We start from the raw sequence: 18,974 nt of genomic DNA on the forward strand, positions 1-18,974 counted from the left end.
TGCCAAACATGAGAGATTTCATTACTGTCTTCGACTTCTGAGGTTGGAAGGCAAAGGAAAGCTGAAGCTCTTAAAAGTAGATTTGATTTCATTAAAAGGATATTTTGAGATTAATAAGGACACTTTTAGCAGAAGCTGTATTTTAAAAATCATTATACTTATGCATCTGTAATTCAGATACTTAAAGGCTTTTTTATATTTCCAGGTTGAAAACGTGTAGAAAAAAGTTTTTTTCTTTATGTTTCCTGCCTTTCAAGGGGTTAAAAGACCTCATCAATATATAAAGCAAGCTACATGCTGACAACATGTAGCTTATAAACATTAAACAATATCACAGCTACTTTACTATGTTTCTTACCTCCTTGTTTACGGGATCTCAAGAGGCTTGACAACTGATGGTCTGCAACTGCCTCGGACTGGCTAATTGGTTGTGAATCGTTTACTTTGAATGAATGTTTTAGAATAACTGGAGAAGCAGAAATCTCATCCAAATCTTTCTGGAATAAAGAATGCTGGTGTAGGCACATAAGAAATGTATTGATTTCACTCTACCATGATAATTTACAGCTGTGATCTCATAGAGAGCAACTTGTTATTTTCTATGACTCTGTGAAATGCCTAATGCTAGATTTAAGTTACACAAGATTCTTGTGGCTTTCAGTAACACCGACTTAGCACCCGTGTCACAAACATTTGTTTACTTTTTCCATTTAACTTATTTATCCCCTTTCCTCATGCAGTTAAATCATAGCATGCACTGTATGCTGATTTCCTCTCATAGTTAATTTGTATCTTTAGAAAAAAGCTATAGGAAGGTATTAATCTGCTTAACATTTCTAAGTACATCATCCAAGGGATTTTGTTTTTTTAATCTTACATATGCTCAGCAGAGTTACTGGCAAAAACTGTACATTTTCTCCATTTCATCCTTTCAACATCAAATGGTAAGCAGCAAAAATTGGATCAGACTTCAAAGACTATGCTGTGCTCCAAGTCACAGAGCGACTCCTCCATTTCACATATTGAATTCGAGCAGGATATCAAAGTGCTACCAAAGAACCTCAGGTCCTTACTAAAAAAGAGTCTCTAACATCTGTAGAAAGTGAAGTGCACAGACAAATCACCTCAGGGAGCAGCTAGCATTTATTCTCAGCAGCAAATTTCCAGCCTTTTGATTCTCTTATTCACTGTACCTCCCTGTCTCTCTACAGAACTAAAGTTCTTAGCAAGCAGGCTTTTGTCTCAAAGACTTCAAAACATCACTAACGGTTTCATGTTCAGATGGCTATGCCAAGCAGCCACGAACACACTGCAGAACTGTGGACTCAGGAATTTGAAGTTATAATATGATGTTGTTTTAGAACATAAACTTAGTAGTACCTTTTTTGTTTGTTTGTCAAGAAAATCAGGCACCATGGGAGGAGAATGGTTACTGGTTTGCTGCCTAAAAGCAAAAAAAAAAATAAAATACGTATTTGAATATTGTAATTTCTTCACTCACAAAAGGTTTACTGGCATACACTTTTTTGTTGATTTTCTTTTCTCGCTCCCTCAATTTCTAAATATGCACATACAGTCAATTCACAAAAAACACAGAGCAGTCCCATTTCCTCTTATAAGGAAGTGCACGTTATTGAACACAGTACCAGGCTATGAGCAATGAATTTGTTATTAAAAATTTGTGGATCCATGCATATGTATAAAATGATTTTAAGAGAATTCCATAAAATTGAAGTCACGTATTAAGATTAATTTGATAAGATTTTACATGAAACTTTTTTCTCAGGGCTGTGAAAAGCTGTTTTCACAGTATTCAGACTTAGACACTCAAAATTTGACACATGAGGAAAAAGTGAAACACATGTGTTCTCCTCAAACCATTTGGGTTAAGCACAGAGCAAGAAGTAAGATGTCTTAGATTCTTTGTCTATATCTGTTACTATTTATCATCACATTATGTCACCATAAGAATATTAAAGGCCAACTCCTACTCTCATTAATGTTGATTAAAGTAATATAAAAACCTTCTGCAGGTCCCAATCTTTGATGGCAGACCTTTGAAGTCCATGGATCTCTTCAACAGTTCACCCAGACAGAACTTACTTCAGAATCTTCAGCTATGCAATACCAAAAAAAGATGCTACCAATTTAATTTAATGGATAAAAAAGAATGAGGTTCAGAGATATTATTTGGTATGTCCATGGTCCTAAAACTGGGATTAAAAGCAAAACTGTCTGATTGCCAAAAAAGAATGAAGCTTTCACGAATACAGTAAACATTCAACTTTTCTGTAATGTTGCAATTTCATGACTGAACTTTGGATTTGCTAGTCAGGTTAGGGGAATTTAAATTCCCCTTTATTCTTTGACACTAAGGAAGACAAGGAAAACATTCTACCTCAACTGTAATTTGAATTTGTGTTTTCCTTGGAGGAAATTACACGATCAATTTTAAATACGCATTGTCATTTAGTACTGGCACACTTCTTGAACTGGAAATTATAACGTATGTCTAAGACTGCATTTGACATGGCATTTAAGCATATACCATATTATCTTTAAAGTTCTCTATTACAATTTATCTTGTATATATATTACTTAGATTATCATTTATTTAGTGGGATGAGTTAGATAACTTGCTATTTTTCCCCAAAATTCCCTTAAGCATTTGTTGAGATGATGCATTCCTCCATTCCCCAATAGTGCAGAAAATAAACTCAATACAAGCTAAAATTTATTAATAATCCTCAAATATCACTGTGGTGATGTCAAAATCAAAATCTGCTATTGGATCAGTATGTTGCAAATGGCCTACAATGCCAAAATCAGACTGAATGATCATATAAATTTAAATATTCAGATTTTGGGGTGATTTGGATCTGGATCTAAATTTGCAGCTTGAAATAATCTTCATCTTCTATTTAAAAAAAACCCAGAACTTTAACTTCATGCTTTAAACATTTATACAAGGTTCTAGTCCTGGCAAAGATCATCAACTTGCCTTCTGTACAGCTTAAGCTAGGAAAAATCAGCCTCTGGAATTCTGAAACCCTTAGACCCTGATTGTCTGTCAGGATTGCTGTGATGCTGTTTTTCAGATTTAACAATCCTAAGTTGGGTTGTATTTGCTCAAGATAGCCCATCCTTCCACAGAATGTACTGTTACTAAGTTAAGTATGTACTTGATCACTCATGAGCTTTTCACTGCATTTTTCTTCCCCTGTCCTGTGAAGAAGGAGGAATGACAGAATGGCTTGGTGGGCACCTGGCAGCCAGCCAAGGCCAACCCACCACAATGTCAAACTGGCAGGGAGCACATCTGAAAACACGGTATCAACTGCAAACGCCGAGCACCTTGAAATCAGTTGCTGAGCGATTCTGAAAATCTGGCTAGTATGCAACATGGAAAATGCAGTAACAGAATCACAGAATCACTATGGCTGGAAAAGACTTCCAAGAGTCCAACCTTTGACCGAACACCACCTCGTTAATTAACCACAGCACTAAGTTCCAGGTCCAATCATTTCCTGCACACTTCCAGGGATAATGACTGCACCGCTTCCCCGGGCAGCCCATTCCAGTGCTTGACAACAGAAGGGCAGCTCAGCAATAGTTAATTAATCTAAGTCAATCAGTGATGATAGTTAACATTTTCAAATATGGTATCTGAGGCAGGGTATTTTTTTTTCAGGTGTCTTAAAAAAAATTGCTTGCCCTATAGTTTCCAAGCATTTTTATTTTCCACATTTGCAGGAAAGTAGTATTTGGGTCAGACAGACGAGATCCAGTCAGCACACTTACCTAGGCAGGATGCCAGAGATCAAGTGCATGTGCCTGGTTTCAGTAAGGTAATTCAACAATTTGCTGCTGACTGTTCAGCTACTGAGCTATAATACGCCTCAGTCGTCACACACAGACTGTCTATAAATCACTGAATGAGCAAGAAACATTGGAGAAACATTGATTCCTAAGGTCTGTCTGCACATCTGTACAGTATATAGCCTTACTGTCTTTAGCACTTCAAAAGCAGTTGAACCATTGCAGCATAAAACTAGTAGCAGAGATTAATTTATGCTGGAGAAAATACATTTAGTTTTGGAATTATTCTGACCATTATGAGTGTAAGTAAGGGAATTTGGACTTCCATTATTTAAATGCTTTTGAAAATGTTAGAAAAACTCCTAGATATTCTACTAGAAATAATACAGTTCATTTTGCAGAAGTAATATATTACAGAACAGAACAAATTTAATCCTTCCAGCATGGGTAGATTAAAAATTCCAAAGGGATGGGAAGGAGGAAAAAACCCAGATGACAATGGAAAATTGTGCGCATATTTACATTTACACCTTTAAAAATCTTGAGTAATTATTTGAAATGATGAACTGTAAAGTAATTAGAAGCTCATATGACATCAGAATTAGGCCCACTGTGTTCTATTGCATGCCACAGGGATTTCAGCCTCCCTATTTCCATCACGAGCAATAACCTTAATGTTTGCTATGATTAAAAATAGGAAAGTGAAACAATTAAAGGAATCCAGAATGTCTTTATGCCAGCTTTTCTTGTGTAGTGAAATGAAAAGTCATATTCAAAAAATGACTTATACAAGAAATCACAGTGTGGTCTTGACAGAAACTGAAATTATCCAAGGAGGAAATGGAACAATCTGGGAAGGTGTAAAGAGTAAATCAACAGAACCTGATGGCATTCTTCTGAAGATTCTGAAAAAAAAAAGGTTTAAAATGTGGAGATGTGACCCTTTCAATCAACCCTCCATGAAGAACAGAAGCACACCAACATAGTAATTTTCTTCTTTTTCTTTTAAACAAAAGAATCCAAGGAAGGTTTTGTTATTGACTGACAGACTGAATCCCACTTCAGTGAGAGGCAAGCTGCAGATCAAGTTAAAGAAAGCATAGCAAAAGATAGAAAAGTTTTTATATGGAACAGGTGAATTCACATTAAACCAGTTTCTGAATGGATTTGTGCTCCTGTGACTGAAATCATGTTTAATGTCTACTGTCTGTGATACACAGGATATTACGTTAATGTGCTAATTCACCAGTGCCCATGTAGGTAAATCCACACTGCATGCTACTTCCATGGGCCAGCTGTAGCAAACCATTTCAAAAGGGACATTATTCATCTTTCAGGCACAGCAATAATGCTGATGCAAGCAAAGCTGACCCATGGAGAATTCCTCTAGCACTATTTTTATATTTACTCTCCACACTGATGCAGCATCAGCTGGCGACACTATGATGCTATGAAAGTGGTTGGCTTGCAATGCCAACCCCACTGGCACAGAGATGTTACAGTTAAAGAAGTCACCCTGAATTTACAAATAATAAAGAGAACCTTGGTAAATCATTTAAGCCACCCCCATTCTAAAAGAAAAATCACCTACTCTTTTTTTTTTTTTTTTTTTGTCATAAGCTTGTGTAAGCTTTTTAAAACCTACAGTGATGGAGATGCCAGACTTCCCAAGGTAACCTATGGAGAGTTTCATTCAGCTTACCATCAGAAAGCTTTTCTTGATGTCTAACCTAACATTCTTGTTCTGCAATGCAAGCCCATTATTTCTCACCTGATTCTCAACAGAGAACGGTTTGTTCCTTTTCTCTTCACATCAGCCTTTCATGATTGGAGAAATGATACCACATGACCTTTAGTTTTCCAGCTCCCTTTTAGATCTTCACAGAGACACTTTCGTTACCAAGCGACTTTCTCATTTTAGTCAAGTGTAGTTTCTGATACACTACCCTAACCAAGGTCTTGCCAGAGATGAGACAATGTTATGATGCACATGTGAGGTGGTGTGTATCCTGACTGCTAGTACCCCATGGAAACTTTGGAGCGTGGTGCCTGCCATTACTGCCTGACATTCATTTTGTGGTTCATTACAATTTGTGTAACTGTGTTTCTAATTCAAATCCTACCCTCTTAAACCCTTGTACCATCACTCACTTAGTACTGATACAAATTTAGTAATCAGATTCTGTTTCATGAGTCAAGTCATTAATGAGTAGAAATAGACCCATTTCTGGAACTTGACTTTCAGATGCATTACTTCCTGCAGAACAGAGAAATGCTGATAATTATTCTTCGTCTATAACTTTCCAAGCACCTAAGTTGGTGTGCCTGTGTAGTTTGTTTAGAGTCTATTATACAATCTTGATTATCGAAGGCTCAAGTGAATGTTAAGAATTTTACTAACAAGAATGATTTCTGAGAACCTATGCTGAACAGATAGCTAAAAAGAGAAAGATGTAAGGAGAAAAATCAGTAAACTCAGCTCAAGATTGTGAATCGCTTTTGATGTCAGATATCTTCTAACATGAGCCCTTAAACACACAGAGCTCCAAAGGAAACCAAGGTGCAAGGGATACTCACTGACATGCAGTTATAGTTACAGATATAACTGATGTCTAACAGAGTCACTACGTGGAAACAATGCTTTGTGCTATACTACACACTGATCACGTACATATAGCTAACATACTGTGATATTTAGCAGTCAGTGAGCTAGAGGAAAAAATGAACAGTACAGGAAGTATTTTCCAGGGTAAGTATCAAATCAGTATTATTTAACAGAATTTTCATTTGGGAGGGAAACGGAAAAGATGATGGTGGTGAACATGCAAGGTTGCAGATACTTTGACAAGATTGTAGAGGGATTTAAAGATATTTGAGAATGACAGATCTGTCTGAACAAGAACATGAACAAGGTAGCATAGATTAAGGTCATTAGGCACTAAACTGTAGGTTATCCTGCTAAGAACATTTAGAGAAATATATTCACTAGAGATCTGCCAATCTAACAATTCCAAAATCACATGATGTTTTAGAAAATGACTTATCCCTTCTTCAGAAATTATTCCCAATAAGCTCAAAAGATCCCTAATACTAACTTGGAATTTTAGCTATGCCATTGCAAAAATCCAGCATCTTTGATTTCATGTGAGGATCAATTGTAAAACAGAGGCAGACATTAAGCGAGGCTGATGTCTGTGCTCTCTTCATGAGAGAGGAGGTCCCATCACACTCCTCACTTCTCTGCTGCCTATTTGACTCTATGCAGAAGGGAAAATCTGCTATTCAGCAGGGTTGTAAAAAGGGCTCAGAAAGGTTTCTGCTTCCCTCATTTGAACCATGTTTTTCCCATGTCTTGACCATGGTTTGACTCTTTAAATTAACTATGCCCTTTTTAAATTTTGAATGAGCCACTTTTGATAAGAGTTTGATTATGATTCAGCTCCTTTATGCCATGCAGGCCTGCAGGTTCCTCTCAACAGTTGATGATGTCAAGAAAAGGCTAAATATTCTTTAGGTCCATGATGTGCAAGGCTAAGTAAAGTTGTCTTCTCTAGGTCACATTACCAGCTACTAGGTTAAGCATCTACACTATTATTCTGCAGCCTTTCTGTTTCCTACAAGTTTCCTCTATGATTGAACAGTCACATGCTTAAAACAACAGCCCAGTAACAGCTACAAGAAGAAGTAGGGCTTGAATTATGTGACTTATATTATTTGATTTAGTCCAAAATTCGGAAAATTACCTGAATAAAATGCTGAACGTTTTCAAATCTTGCTGGAATCTGAGGCCACTAGTGAGAAATTTATGGGATTAGGAAAATAATCCGCAATATTTGTTTGGGTTTCAGTGAGAACTGCCAGCACTACTGCTGGCAGTTTCCCAACTCCAGGTAAAATAAGAATTTATTTATCTATCTGATTGTGCATAGCAACCAGGACTGGGTACAAGATCTGAATGGCTTATATGGGAATCTTCAGGCCAGATATCTAAACGCATTTAGACATTGATTTCAAAATAAGTTTGATCAATAAATATCTTAAAAGATCTGAATATTTCTGCTTCATAGAGCCCAAATTCATCTCAACAGTAACCAAACCACAAAATCTTTGTGAGCCTCAAAAGATGTACAACTAAGCAAGTTGTACCTTACCCAGAAAAATATGTTTGGGGAATAACAAAGAATTCCAGAGACAGTTTGATGTAAAAATGGAAGAAAACCATTCCTGACTAACTAACATGAAATGAATGAAGAAAAAAGTTTGAAGAGACTGTGTACCTCCAAACAAGTCCAGACAAAAATGTCTATTCACATTGTAAATTATTATAATTCTGGAAGCCAAAGAAAACTGATAGTAGAGAGGTTATTAGCTATCCAACCATCAGCGCAGACTGGAGAACAAGTGACCACACAATCATCAATAGTTCTGAAGAGATGACAAGATACACACCCCTTAAGGACTTAGGAGACAGAAGAAGTTGCATGAGCACAAAGGGAATCATAAATTAGGAAACTCATTCCCCAGTGAGCAGTCAAGCAACTCAACAACAGAGCTATAACGGTAAATTGTAGTGGGCTTGTTCTTTACCCTGAAAATCATAACCAAAACCATTTATTTATTTAGTACTTGTCCAATGGCCTGAACCTTTTTCTTACAAAAACAGAATGCTGTAAGGGAGAGGTTATGGAGCACTATTAACCTACAAGAACGCAGGCGGTCACACCTGAACGAAATCCTACAATAATGCTCTAGAGCATGTAGCAAAGTTAGCATGGAAGTTAACATAACTCAGTGTTATGAGCATACACCGAGAAAGATGTAACAGTTAACTTCTCCAAAATGGTATCAGCAGGAGAGATCTCATAACTCTTAGCCACTGAAACTTGTAAATGAAAGGCATTAGTCCAGAAAATACAGCCACCTGTCCTAGAACACTGTTGGTCAGTCAGACATAACAGATCCCTTTTGCCTCTCATATCCAAGGAAGTGTCAGGGGGAGGTTTGTCTGGAGCGAACGCATTGCTAAAAATCCATTGCTTTTCTCTGCAAAGAGGAGAGCATCTCTATGGTTTACAGTATTCCTAGACTTTCTGTCAGTGACCTGTCCATCTGCTTTTGACAGCTCTTTTCCCTGTCTCATTGCTGGTCTGCATGGTGCTTTGCAGGCACAGAAGGGCAATTTTCTCCTCTTGGACATTTAATAAGATGCACTGCAGTCAATTCTGAAATGCTGAGCACTTGCAATTTTGTCCCCAGTCTACAGTATTCTGGGTACTTACAAGAACTGCAGAGAAACAGGACAGCAACCCAGAGCAAACAGTACCTTTCCACTTACTGGGAGAACACTGAGATGACTAAGCTGGGGGTGGGAACCTGCTAACCTACAGGTGCCCATCTTCAGAATATGTCAGATTCTCTAAGAGCTGGCTGAATCGTGATGACATCATGATTCAGATTTCAGATCTCATTGTCTGGAAAAATACTTTTGTTAGAGAATAGACAGCAAAGGATTCAACTCACCAGTCTTCTTCACAGCCAAAATCAGAAGTAGAGCAGCTGCTTGTAAGCTGAGGATCTGCTACACACTCAGTGCTGTTTTTCAGTCTTGTGTAGTTTTTACGAGCAATATATCCCCTGAAAGCTAAAAAACATAGTCAGGAATCAGAAAAATTTTGCAGAGTCTGAAATGACTGGCACTTGTCTCTGCAGCACAGACCTGAGACGTCCCCAACTTTTAATAAATTAGTGGACAAGAGTGGCTCCAAAGTTTGCAACGTTACCAGCAGCTGGAAATTCTACAGGGCCTTACACTCTCACTGTTATAGTGACCACTTGGCACAGTCCAGGCAAGGCCAAACAGGCCTCAAAATGAGAATTTATCTAATATTCTAAGTTGGGTTCCTATCTAAATATTAAAATTTATAGTATAAAATCACGAATTCCCTGATTTAAGCTAGTTAGAATTTTACAGAATCAGAAGCTTTATCTTTTTTTTATTGTGGGGTAAAGGGGTGACAAGCCAGGGACAGATGTGTTCAATTAAAACTAGAAAAATTATTAATGTCTTCTCCTATTCTTTCAGTTAACTGCAACCAGTTAAAGTAACATCTCATATAAATAAGTAGGAAAAAATTTATAAAGATTGGAATTTATACCATTCCTAAAAAAAGGAGCAGAACAAAACAATCACTAAAAATACTAAATGAAGTAGGAAGCATGCAGTGGAATGAAATGGGAAAGAAAATTCCAATGCATAATATTTGAAGATATGTGCATCCTTTATTTCCATGGACCAAATCCATTTCTGGATTTGGCTACCTAAATAACATAATTATTTCCCTAGTTTTATCTGACATGAACTTGCTTGAATTTTTGATACCTGTGAGCAGTTAGTAAAAAGCTCCAGCACAAACCACACATAGCAATACATATTGAACTTAAGACAAAAGACTAAAAAGTGTTGCAATATACACTTAAACTCACATATTTTTAAACTTTTTTTTTTTTTTAGGCTTTATTTCAAGTATTATTTTAAGTAGAAATACTTAAGGGGAGAAAGGACTGAATAATGAAGAAAGTAAACACAGTTTCAGTGCCATTGTCTCAGTATACAACAAGCAGCTGCTGAATAAGAAGGCTGAGCAGTTGTGAGAGAAAGGAGCTGTTTATTAGTCCAGGAGGACTGCAGCTTAAACAGTGAGACAAAATGTAAAAGAATATTGGAACTAAGATCAGGGAATATGATTTTTGGAAAAAAAAAAAAAAAAACAACGTTTCCTGTCCAGGAAAAGCTTTTAAGCCCACTAAAGACATGCAAAACCAGAGTTAGTTTGAAGACTAATTACTCAAAGAAGAGCAGCCCTCCCATTGGGGTCCAGGGTTACATATTACAGTGGAATGTAGGACAGGCACAGAAATAAGGTCTAGGGTAACCTCATGTAGGATCAAGGTCATGATAACATTGTAGATTACAAAAAGAAATCAGAAGGTAAGATAAATATTGAATAAACTGAGGAACAGAGAAATTGATCAGAAGATGAACAAGTTTTCCCTGTATCCCACACTTCTTATTTATCGAAATCACTGAGGTTTCTGGAATAAGACATAACAAAAATTGCCTTTTAATGAAATGTCATGACAATAAATAACCATTCACTTTACAGAAGGTATGACAAAAGTCAGGTCTGCTGTGGTGTTGAACCAAATACAGAGCTCAGGTATCATGAGGCTGAGGAACTTTTTGCCCTTAATAATCAGACTGGAAAAGTCTGCTTGTCTGGCAGAGATGAGGCAAGCTTTCACTTGTCCCAAGCGATCAGGCTTCCAATCCTTAACTATTCCCTACTGACCAGACAAGGAGCCTTATCAGCTCCCAATATCAGCAGCAGAGACAGCTGGCCAGCAGCCACCTCTCTGCAGCTGAAACGTGCTGAGTGTCACTCAGTCGATGGACTACTATAAAGAAGAACTGAAACAAATGAACTAACAAGATCAACTTCAGTTTTATCCTTAGTAGTTCCTCAACTTTTAGCAGTTCTTCACATGTGCGTGTCTATAAAATCAACCTTGATACCTGCTGTGATTTTATTTTTAAAAATTATTTTTCTTTTTTTCCAGAGACTCTTATAAATGTCAGTACAAACATTTCGGTCTTTCCCTCATTCACTACATAAAACCTGCTATATCTGATTTGTTAAACATAGTTTTTGTCCTGTCTTCTGTTTTCACATGTATTTTCAAAATCAGCTACTCCTCAACATAACCATTCCACAAGCTTCTTCCAAAATACCTTAGATCTGACAGGTAAATGGTTGTGTTTTTCCTACTTTTGACTCCTGGGACAACCAAAGTATAGATAAACAAACTTCTTTCACTCCCTCAAAAGCTTCATCAAGCATTAGCAGGACTGCATCTTTTCAGCATTTATTAACTGGATCTATAATGTTTCAAAAGAAATGCATATGCAGAGAATTCTACTGGGGGAGTCTGAGAGGCTGGGAAGCTGCTCCATCACAGCAATTTGCATTACTGACTGGTGCTGGTTTTGACACTAAGCACTTGGCTCAAAGAGTGTGAAATTAGCAGACTCATGTTGCTACTGCTCCATGAACAATCACTGCATCATTGAAGAAGAATGATTACCAGCTGTCACCTCATTTTCACCTTATTCAGTCTATATTCCAAACTTTCCAGCAACAGTAGCTGTAACCCTGATCTTTACATAGCCAAAAATGACATGATCTGAAAACCAAGATAGGAACGAACTGTAATACTTCTATAAGTAACTCAGTGTTAGATGCTTTATGTGCCACAAGTTAGGAAATGAATTTTTACTTCTTTTACTGATCATTTCTCACACAGACTCTTCTGTCAGCTCCAGCACCTCGGAAACCAAGGATATATTTACCTCAGGGAGTCTGAAATTTGGCGTCTTGCAGTTATAAACTTTTATTTTAAGGTCTAAGTACCAAGGCATATACATTACATCCCATATTGCACAATTCCACACAGGAGAAGCTGAAGCATTTTCCTCGTAATTCCCACAGGAAATATATAGTTACAGAGCAAATTGTGAAGCACAATGTAAAAAGATCAAAGCTAAACTATCACAGGTCTGTGAGAGAAGTATAAAGAAAGGAGATGAAGTAGTACTTTAAAACAGTAGAAGGATTCACTCTGACATTAAAAAATTCATGTTAAGCAGACTTCTTCTACATAGACACATTTTTATTCTATAATATCACCTAAAATAGCAAATAACAACAACTCAGAAGGAGAACTCATGATTGCTGAAGAGAAGACATCATGGTAGTTTGGAATCAGAAGCTGATTTGCTAACAACAGCCTATCACTTTCTTAATTTGTCTAGTTAAAAGAGCATTCAGCAGCTTAACTAACAGCATCTGAGAGAATTAGAGCCCATGACTCTGATTATTCCCTCCATGCCAAATTAATTCTAATGAATGGTAAAAGGGATGGAGAGTCACATCCTTTGCTGGGTCCAATGAATACATCCTCCCTTGCACCTCTCACTCTGGATGGACACTGTGTGATGACTGCTTAATTGCAGAAGAAAAACCAACTCTTGTATTAAGTTCTCCAGCAGAAGTACTGTGAAGAGTACTGTGAAACTGTCAATACCAGCAAGGAAGGGGACACTTTCTGTTGGACACTGTACATTGTCCCATCCTGATTTTTGCATGAAATCCAGTAAGAATAGTCTCCCATTTTTTCTCCTCAAAAATAGCAAAGAAGACCTAAAACATCTGCACATTGACAGAGCTTAGCTCAGAGAAGGGGACAGAATACAGATCCTCTTACTTTAAAACCACAAGGTCATCTCACTTTTCCTAAAATGGTCCCTGTACCTGAGCATCAGGCCTAATGGTTACTACAGACAGATACTAAACCTGAAGAATTACTGGATGACCTAAGCTAGTACAGAACACAGTGAGATGGAAGAGTAAAGTTAACCAAAGCTGTGCAGCCTGTACAAAACTAATCTGGTTTACCCTGAGTGGGAAATCAAGGTAATACAATAAATCAGTTCAGCTGCCATTAGGAGAAACACATATATCTCTTCAATGTTTTTTACACTAAAAATGTAGTTAAAAGGAATTAAACTAATTTTATATATATATACATATATATATAAACCCTTTTATATATATATACGTATATATATATAAACCCCTGGATCTGCTACTTAGGCACTGTTATTTTCAGGAATTGTTTTCTAAAATATTCTTAGAAATAAAGTGCTTAGAAGTTTTTGGAACATTTTACTTATGTACTTTTTAGATCCAGACAACAGTATTAGCTGAGAACATGTACACACATGTGTACACAGTGATACAAATAGATGGATAAATATAGGGATAAATATATTTTCAAGAAATACTTCCTTGTCTTCTATTGAAGCCAACATTATATCTTTGCTGCTGAAAATCCCAAAGGTAACACTTTTACTAAAAGCTTACATTTATTATAACTGTTCTCTGTCCCTCTTTTTTTTTTTTATTATAAAGGAGTAAATTTTGTCAGAAGCACATGTTAGATATGTAAACAGTGAGCAACACTGCATGGGCAGAAGTTGCAGAAAGAAAGCAACTTATAAAAAGTGATGCTTCCTTCTGAACATCCATCACTTTTTATTTAAGAAAAAGAGCCCAAATCTTGAGTTCTTGATAAAGAATTTTCTAATGCAATATGACATATGGTGAGTGTGTGAGCACGTGTTGGAGGAGGAGACGGTGGCTCAATGGATTAGTCATTTGCCTTTCACCTCTGGAAGCATAGTTAAACTCAGTCCTGACCAGAGCTGCACAGTATATTCCAGATGGCTAAAGTGGGCCTAATTAAAATGAATTCAGTGATGTCACCTCAGATCTAAGTGAATTGCATGCACCACTCATTTGGCATTTTGGCAATGTCAGTTCACAAACGAAATAACCAGATTAAAAGCCTCCCATAAGTCTTTCGGGACAAGTCACGCTGCATGGAAATATGTGCTATCATAACTAGAAAATATATTTTCATAATTGTATTATCCGTTGTTTTAAATTCTAATTAATGGATTATTCTAAAACAAAAAAACTTTAAATGAGACTTGCATATAGAGTAAATCACTGAAGCAACATTTCATTCTGATGATTCAGTGGGTTTACACTGATTTAACCAGCTGTGAATCTGGCAAAATAATTTAAAAAAAAAAATCTTTGACAATATATTTTTCCTTTTACCTAGATGTAAATCAGAACAATATAAATCCCAATTACAAAGACATACTTGGAAGTGCAAAGTACTGTCAACTCAAACACTTTGCACAAAATCATTCTTTACAATTCCTCTCCGAGTTAAAAATTGGCATTTTCTAGCCTTCACAGTTTGAGAAAGTGTGACTGGAAGTAGAGGAAAGACCTCGTGTACTCTGTGTATTCTGAGAACTGAGATGTAGATATGCTGAAATAGGGTAGCTTTTTCTTCCTCACTTAATTTAAATTCACAAATACTTTGTTTCCTAGCGAGGGTGTTTTCCCTCATCTGAAATAATGACTTTTCTTTCTTGTAATATGATACACTCAGGAATTGTATCCTCATGTATATTGTGCGGGTTGTTTTTTTTCTAAGTTTGTTTTTTCTTCCAACATTTCTTCAATGGATAGTGAACTGCTGGGCCCACAGAGATCTCCAGACCACCAGCTCATGTATTTGAAAGGCATCTGTTTATTTTTAAAATGCAAATGCAGCCTACCTCAAAGACTGACTTGCAAGAAATGAACAATCTGAACAAGTCAAGAGGTTTCCAATCAGGAGCTGTGTTCCTCCTTTATATCAGGCTATGATCACTTGCTGTCAAAACCACTTAAACAATATCCTGGAACCTGAATGAAGTCCCCCCACAATTAAAATGAGCAGGATAATCCTGCAAGAATTATTCAGGCAAATCATTTTTCACACAGTTTAAGGTAATGATAAGGTCATTTACAAAAGAAATCAGCGCCTTTGAAATGCTGACTTGTAGACAGAGGACTGCCTGGAGGAGGGCCATAGATAACAGTGAAGACTGGCCTCCTAACACTACCCTTGCAGTCTTTGGAACCGATTCTGATGAGGAGAAGGCCCAATAAGGTTAATACCCCTACTTTGATCTCTGTCAAAGCGTACCAGCAAGAATTAATTTACATTTCAGATGAAAAAGGTTGACAGCATGAAAAGGCATCTTGTTTCTGGTATGTGAATGTGCTGTAATAGATCGGGAATTCTGAAAGGAAGTTCTGAGGAAGCTAAAGGGATAAGCTGAGCGGCTGCTTTTATTGGGAAAGAGATGAAAGGAAAACAAATTTCAATATGCGCTGTTCTGTAGAAACATGTAAGCCAAATGCTTCCTAAATTCCAAGGCCTGCTTGAGAGGGGCAGGGGGGAGGGAAAGGAGAGGGAAGTACATATAGTTTAATTATATGGGTTTGCTAATGTCTGGATGACAAATGCAAACAATTTCTCTCACTGCCTGAAATGGCTCACTTAAAAAAAATACAAAGGTGGTCATACTCCATTTTACTGGAAAGCTGCCTTGAACTACACTCACGTTAGAAGATGTGCAGGGAAGGAAGAGATTCAGAGATGCTTTTGTTGCCCTGTCACTACGCATTCAGACAGTGTAATGTAAAGTAAACAACACAAGGACTGTCCATGTGTTTTAAAACCTGGAAAATGGCCATGATTAGCAAGCATAAGTTTTGATTTAAAACATGGAAAAATTAGCACACAGAGAAGAGAAAATGCACACAGGAAATATTTTCAAATAAGAACTCCTAGGTTTAGGTTTCCAAAGGCAGATATAAATGTGTTGAGGATTATCATTACTATTATTATACCCCTTCTACTAGAGAGCCAAAGATAGGAGGAACAGCCAGCCTAATTAATACAAAAGGTGCACCGTGTCACTCTTAACCCTATAGTCCTAATGCTTATTCACCCAAACTGATCACTGAAACAGTCAAGTGCCAGGTTACAAAGGAAGATGCTGTGTGTGTTGGTGGGAAGAATGCTAACAACATTACTCCAGCATTAGGTCCAGAGGGCTGAACAATGTCCAGATTCACTTCCACTGTCTCTGCTCTGCCATGTTTAACACAGCGTCTAAGAGATGGCAGGAAGCAACACAGCTCAGAATGTCTCCCATGTGTGCTAGAAACAGAATAGATCAGTTACTTTCCCTAAAGAGCTCACAATCTGTCTGGATAAAACTGTAAGTCAGAATGTCCCCTGCAGTCTCCAAGTGATACTGCTACACACCAGCTTCCTACTGCACATGAGAGAACTCTCACCTTAAGGAGCTGACCATAGGGGGACAGTGATGGGTTAACAGTTTCACTTTCCTTCTTTCAAGGTAAGGCTGTTGTAAGTTAGGTAATCAAGGTCCAGGTATGTATATACTTGTAAATGTAGCAAATACTCTGCAAAATAGTGGCAGGGGGTACTTCAAGATCTACTTTCTGAGCTATTGTCAAAACAACTGAAAATGACAACACAAAGGAGAGGAAGAATGGGAGAGAGTACATGTGCAGTCCTTCAGTGTTTGTTGTAATGGGAGAAAAAATTTCTCCTTAACAGTTCTCAACTTAATAGAATATTCCACGTTTAACTCTAGAGCTTCACAATTCAGCGTAACAGTATTCATGCAAAGTTGCAAATTATTATTTGTTCCTAATGTTATCCTGTTCCTTTCTGTAACTAGAATGGTATTCTGCTTTCTGCTGAAAGTCACAGCAATGCCTAATTTCAGAGTAGCAAACTTAGACAACAGAAAATCAAATTAATTTATTGGGAATGGTTTGAGAACAAAGAAAAAGAATATTAGAACACATCTTTTTCATACTGCCTTCAGACCATAAGATACACAATAAATAGGTGACAAAGTTTAAGGAATTGTAGCACAGGAAGCTGGTAGAATACAGGTGGTATCTTGGTTTATCTGTAAACACATTTGCTACAACTCATTTTTTGTCAGTTACAGTCTTTCAACCTGGAGTTGCACAGGGAAAGTGTATTACACTGCATCACATGGAGGCTGCTTCATACTGGCAGCATCTGAAAACACCATTGAGTTCACAGCATTGGTTCTTAGATTTCTGTGCCATATGGTACTCTGCTTTCTACTAGAGACCTACACAGCCCTATGGGCCTGTTTCTCCAATAATCTCTTTAAAGTTTATTCAAATTCATATTGATATGGCTGCATAGGAGTCTGGCAGAATGTCAAAAGATTGGTCAAAGCTGGCAAACCCAGCAAGCAGTCAAAACAAAAACCTGGCAATCTGCCAAGACCAGGGCTCCATACAAAGACACAGAAATCCATGTCCAGTGCCTCTCATCCACACTTTTAGACAAATCAATACAGTGCTTCATACCAGCTCTACATGTAGTTGGATCACACTGACTGCGCTCAGAAGAATCTTAGAGAATTAACTCAACAGTTTTTAATTAGTATGTTTTGCTTCCAGAGAAGCCAAAGTGCCCGATACCTGCCAGATGTTATTTGACACTGAAGAACAAATGATCAGAAGTAATATTTTTATAGCTTTTGTTTGGACTGTATTTTTTTTTTTTGCTATAAACATGACACACAAAATCACCCACAGAAAAATAGGTGTTGGCAATTGAAATACTGTTTTAATTACCTGCTTGAATATGTATAGCAGCATCAGTTCTTCTGTTCTTTATTTCCTTGTACTTCCTGCGAGCTTCATATCCTCTCCAGGCTAAAAATACAAACCCATGTGCTGGAAATTACATTTATTTAAGGAAGTGCTACAGAGTCAGAGATGTGCTGTAACTTTCATTCCTCCTGCCATAACTACTCCAGCCCCTACCCCCAATACCTCCTCCCTACCCACCCACATGTTGAACTCTGGGTTCATGACTGCAACATTCACATCCCCACGACTTCAAACACCATTTCCCTCTTCCACATTTTAATTGTCACCATGTGCTCACTGATGTCCTAACCCAAAAGACAAAGGTGCATGATCATCCCTGCTCACACAGTTCCCCAAATTCACTACAAGGAAGCCTGCTATCAGCCCCTGCGGTCCATCTTATGATGTATGTCTGGAATTCTGGTATATGGGCAGGGGTATGTGCTACTGCATTTCAATAATGTGCTCCATGCTAGGACAGACACTCCTAACAATATTTTCATTTTGTGCACAGGCATCCCATCCAAAATACTGACATATTTAAATAAAGACATTACCAAACACTAAAATGACACCTTAGAAGTAAATCAATCACATTTGCATCAATTAGCTGGAGATAAAGCATTTCTGGTCATTCTGATTTCATAATAAACTATAATGGATGAATGAACAATATGCATGCAATTTAACTGACTGAAATGCAAAGACATTCAGTGAAATAGGGAATGTAAACATTTACCTGACTGTATAGTAAGAGCACTGTTTTCTCTTTTATCTTTGACTTTCTTGTACCTTCTTGCTCCAAGCCATCCCTTGATATAGGCTTGCATGATCACCACCCTCCCTATAACTTCTCGAAGGAACAAATTTAACTGCTCTATATGGTAATACTTTAAAAAAACCTGGAAGGGAACAACAACAAAACAAAAAAATCAGTACTACAAGCAGACAGTA

The 18,974-nt window shown here is 37.3% G+C and overlaps 1 protein-coding gene across 10 annotated transcripts in view; it reads right to left on the minus strand.

The window, feature by feature from the left end:
- MYO3B (myosin IIIB) overlaps positions 1–18,974 on the minus strand; it is a 194,660-nt gene that overhangs the window by 44,048 nt on the left and 131,638 nt on the right. For 8 of the 10 annotated variants that reach the window (XM_050340309.1, XM_050340308.1, XM_050340310.1 and 5 more), the window contains 5 exons: positions 18,760–18,922; positions 18,003–18,083; positions 9,340–9,460; positions 1,381–1,444; positions 359–497 (listed from right to left, as the gene is read on the minus strand). In XM_050340309.1, coding sequence (XP_050196266.1) covers positions 359–497; positions 1,381–1,444; positions 9,340–9,460; positions 18,003–18,083; positions 18,760–18,922 — 568 coding nt within the window. The remainder of the gene's footprint in view (positions 1–358; positions 498–1,380; positions 1,445–9,339; positions 9,461–18,002; positions 18,084–18,759; positions 18,923–18,974) is intronic. The other 2 variants (XR_007632098.1, XR_007632097.1) reach the window with 1 other exon arrangement.

This window comes from Myiozetetes cayanensis, unplaced genomic scaffold (assembly GCF_022539395.1).
Source record: "Myiozetetes cayanensis isolate MyiCay16 unplaced genomic scaffold, myiCay2020 scf9, whole genome shotgun sequence".
NCBI classification, from domain to species: domain Eukaryota; kingdom Metazoa; phylum Chordata; class Aves; order Passeriformes; family Tyrannidae; genus Myiozetetes; species Myiozetetes cayanensis.